The sequence below is a fragment of the Propithecus coquereli genome, unplaced genomic scaffold, assembly GCF_000956105.1.
Source record: "Propithecus coquereli isolate 6110/MARCELLA unplaced genomic scaffold, Pcoq_1.0 Scaffold782, whole genome shotgun sequence".
NCBI classification, from domain to species: Eukaryota; Metazoa; Chordata; class Mammalia; order Primates; family Indriidae; genus Propithecus; species Propithecus coquereli.
The window spans coordinates 262,687-264,798 of record NW_012153974.1 but is presented as its reverse complement, the minus strand read 5'-3'; the positions used below and the strand labels follow the sequence as shown (position 1 = coordinate 264,798).

The 2,112-nt window shown below is 64.1% G+C and overlaps 1 protein-coding gene across 1 annotated transcript in view; it reads left to right on the top strand.

Moving 5' to 3' along the window:
• Positions 1-1,365, top strand: part of ADPRHL1 (ADP-ribosylhydrolase like 1) — a 17,854-nt gene extending 16,489 nt beyond the window's left edge. Inside the window, exon 7 of the mRNA XM_012662832.1 lies at positions 613-1,365. Coding sequence (XP_012518286.1) covers positions 613-770 — 158 coding nt within the window. The 3' untranslated portion in view covers positions 771-1,365. The remainder of the gene's footprint in view (positions 1-612) is intronic.
• Positions 1,366-2,112: the final 747 nt, after the last annotated feature.

The following is a 2,112-nucleotide window of genomic DNA, read 5'->3' as shown; positions in this document are numbered from 1 at the left end:
TGTGCACGCAGCACTGACGGGACGCAGTGACAGCCTGGGTGTGGAAGTTGTCTGGAGAGAGAAACTCTGAGATGTGGGATGCAGTGGTGTCTTCAAGTTGCAAGTTTGGTATTCTTTATCTCCAAGGTGGCAAATCTCTAAAGCCTACAAAAGATGCCACAGATGTTGGTTCCAACATCCTCATTTCACTATTTTTAAAAATCACGTGGGGCTGAGGGGCAAGCCGGCTGCACAAGCTCCCCAGGCCAGGAGCTGGAGGACCCAGGGCCCGAGCACAGCCCCGAGCTGGGGACGCGGCCGGGGGCTCCCTGCGTGGCAGCCCGGCCCTCGGGGGGCTCTGCCCACAAGGACAGGTCAGAGGTGGCCGTGGGGCCTCTGCCCCGCCCTGGCGTGTCGCTGGCTGGGGCAGCCCGATGGCACCACTGCAGACCTCGGGGGGAGAAGGGGGCGCCTGTCCCCTGTGTCGGCCCCCAGAGCGGAGCCAGGGTTCGGGGGGAAGAGGCATCGCCCACGTGGAGCGGTCGGCCTGGAAGGGTCTCTGCACGGGCCTCGGAAAGGAGCGGGGCCCCGTTGCTGCGGGGCCGCGTCACACGCCTGGGTCTGCCGTTGCAGGTGAGAGCGCGGCCACGGGCACCATCGCGGGCTGCCTGTTCGGACTGCTGTACGGCCTGGACCCCGTCCCCAGAGGCTTGTACCAGGACCTGGAGCACAGGGAGAAGCTGGAGGCCTTGGGCGCGGCTCTGCACCGCCTGTCCACCGAGGAGAAGTAAAGCCCTTCTGCCCCGGGCCGCGGGCCGCACACCTGCCCCCGCCCGGGAGCGCGCGCCTGCCGCTCACTCGCTGGGGGCCACCTCTTCTCCTCCCGGCCGAGAGCCCCGGTTGCCGCATAAGACGCGCCGTCTGCCCTGCGTCGCCTGGGACTTGCGCCCAGCCTCCGGTGCAGCGGTCGCAGAGTCTCTGGGACGGAACTAACCCGTTTGCTCGCGCACGCCAGCGGCACTAACAGGCCCCCACGGCGGCCCGGGCGCGACTTGGCGGCTGGCCTGGGCCTCGCTGCGTCCTCAGCACCGCGGCTCGGCAGTGCGCGCGTGTGGAACAGCCCACTCCGATGCCTCCCGGGTGCGGCACAGCCCTGCCCTAACCCCCAGCCTGGTTTTTAATCACACTAGATTTGTAAGATCAGCCTCCTTTGGAGCCTCTTGCCTGAGAAAGCAGGCTGCGGCCTCGTCGGTCGGCCTTCGCACGGCTTAGCGGGGCAGGTCCGCACGGCAGAGAAGCCTCTGGCCTCCTGCAGCCTCTCCCTCCGGGCTCACTTCAGTTCCCCGCAGCCGAGATTCTCTCGGAGAGCCTTCAGATAGACAGCACTTGCTCTTGTTGTTTAAAATAAATCTGGACACAATCTTTTTTCAAGTAGCATCTGGTGTGAATAAAACAGCAGTTGAGACTGATGTTTAACACTGCGCTTGGCAGCTTGGCGGCCCGTCTTGCTGAAGGTGATGTTCTCGGTCAAGGGCTTGCTCTGGGTGGGCAGAGCCCTCGAGGAAGGCACAGTGGGGGCCGCCAGCCCCCCCAGCCCTGCGGGGCACTCGGAGCCAGGCGCTCGTCTGCTGGGGTCTGAGATGGCATCCAGGGCGTGGACCTTGCGCTCCCACGGGCTTCTCTTACGTGATGATTTGGGTGGGGAAAGTGGTGATGTCTTTATCGTCTCACCTTAGGGTTTGGTTTTCTTTTTAGAGACAGAGTCTCACTCGGCCACCCAGGCTGGAGTGCAGTGGCGCAATCACAGCTCACTGCAACCCTGAGCTCCCGGGCTCAAGCGATCCTCCTGCCTCGGCCTCCCAAAGTGCTGGGATTGCAGACGTCAGCCACCGCACCCGGCCTCGCGTAGGGATTTTGTGTGAGGTGACAGCTAGGTGGGAGAGGCTGGGAGACTCTGCAGGTGAGGGCCCCAGACTCCCCAGCTCACAGCAGCTGGGTCGAGTCTTCCAGAACCGCCTCGCCATGCTTCCCCGAGGGAGCTGCCCCAGCCCTGCCGTGGCATCCTTCTCTCAGTAGAGGTATCTGGCTGATCTCAAAGGAAGCGTAGAGTCGTGTTGCAGGAAGTCTGTGGGC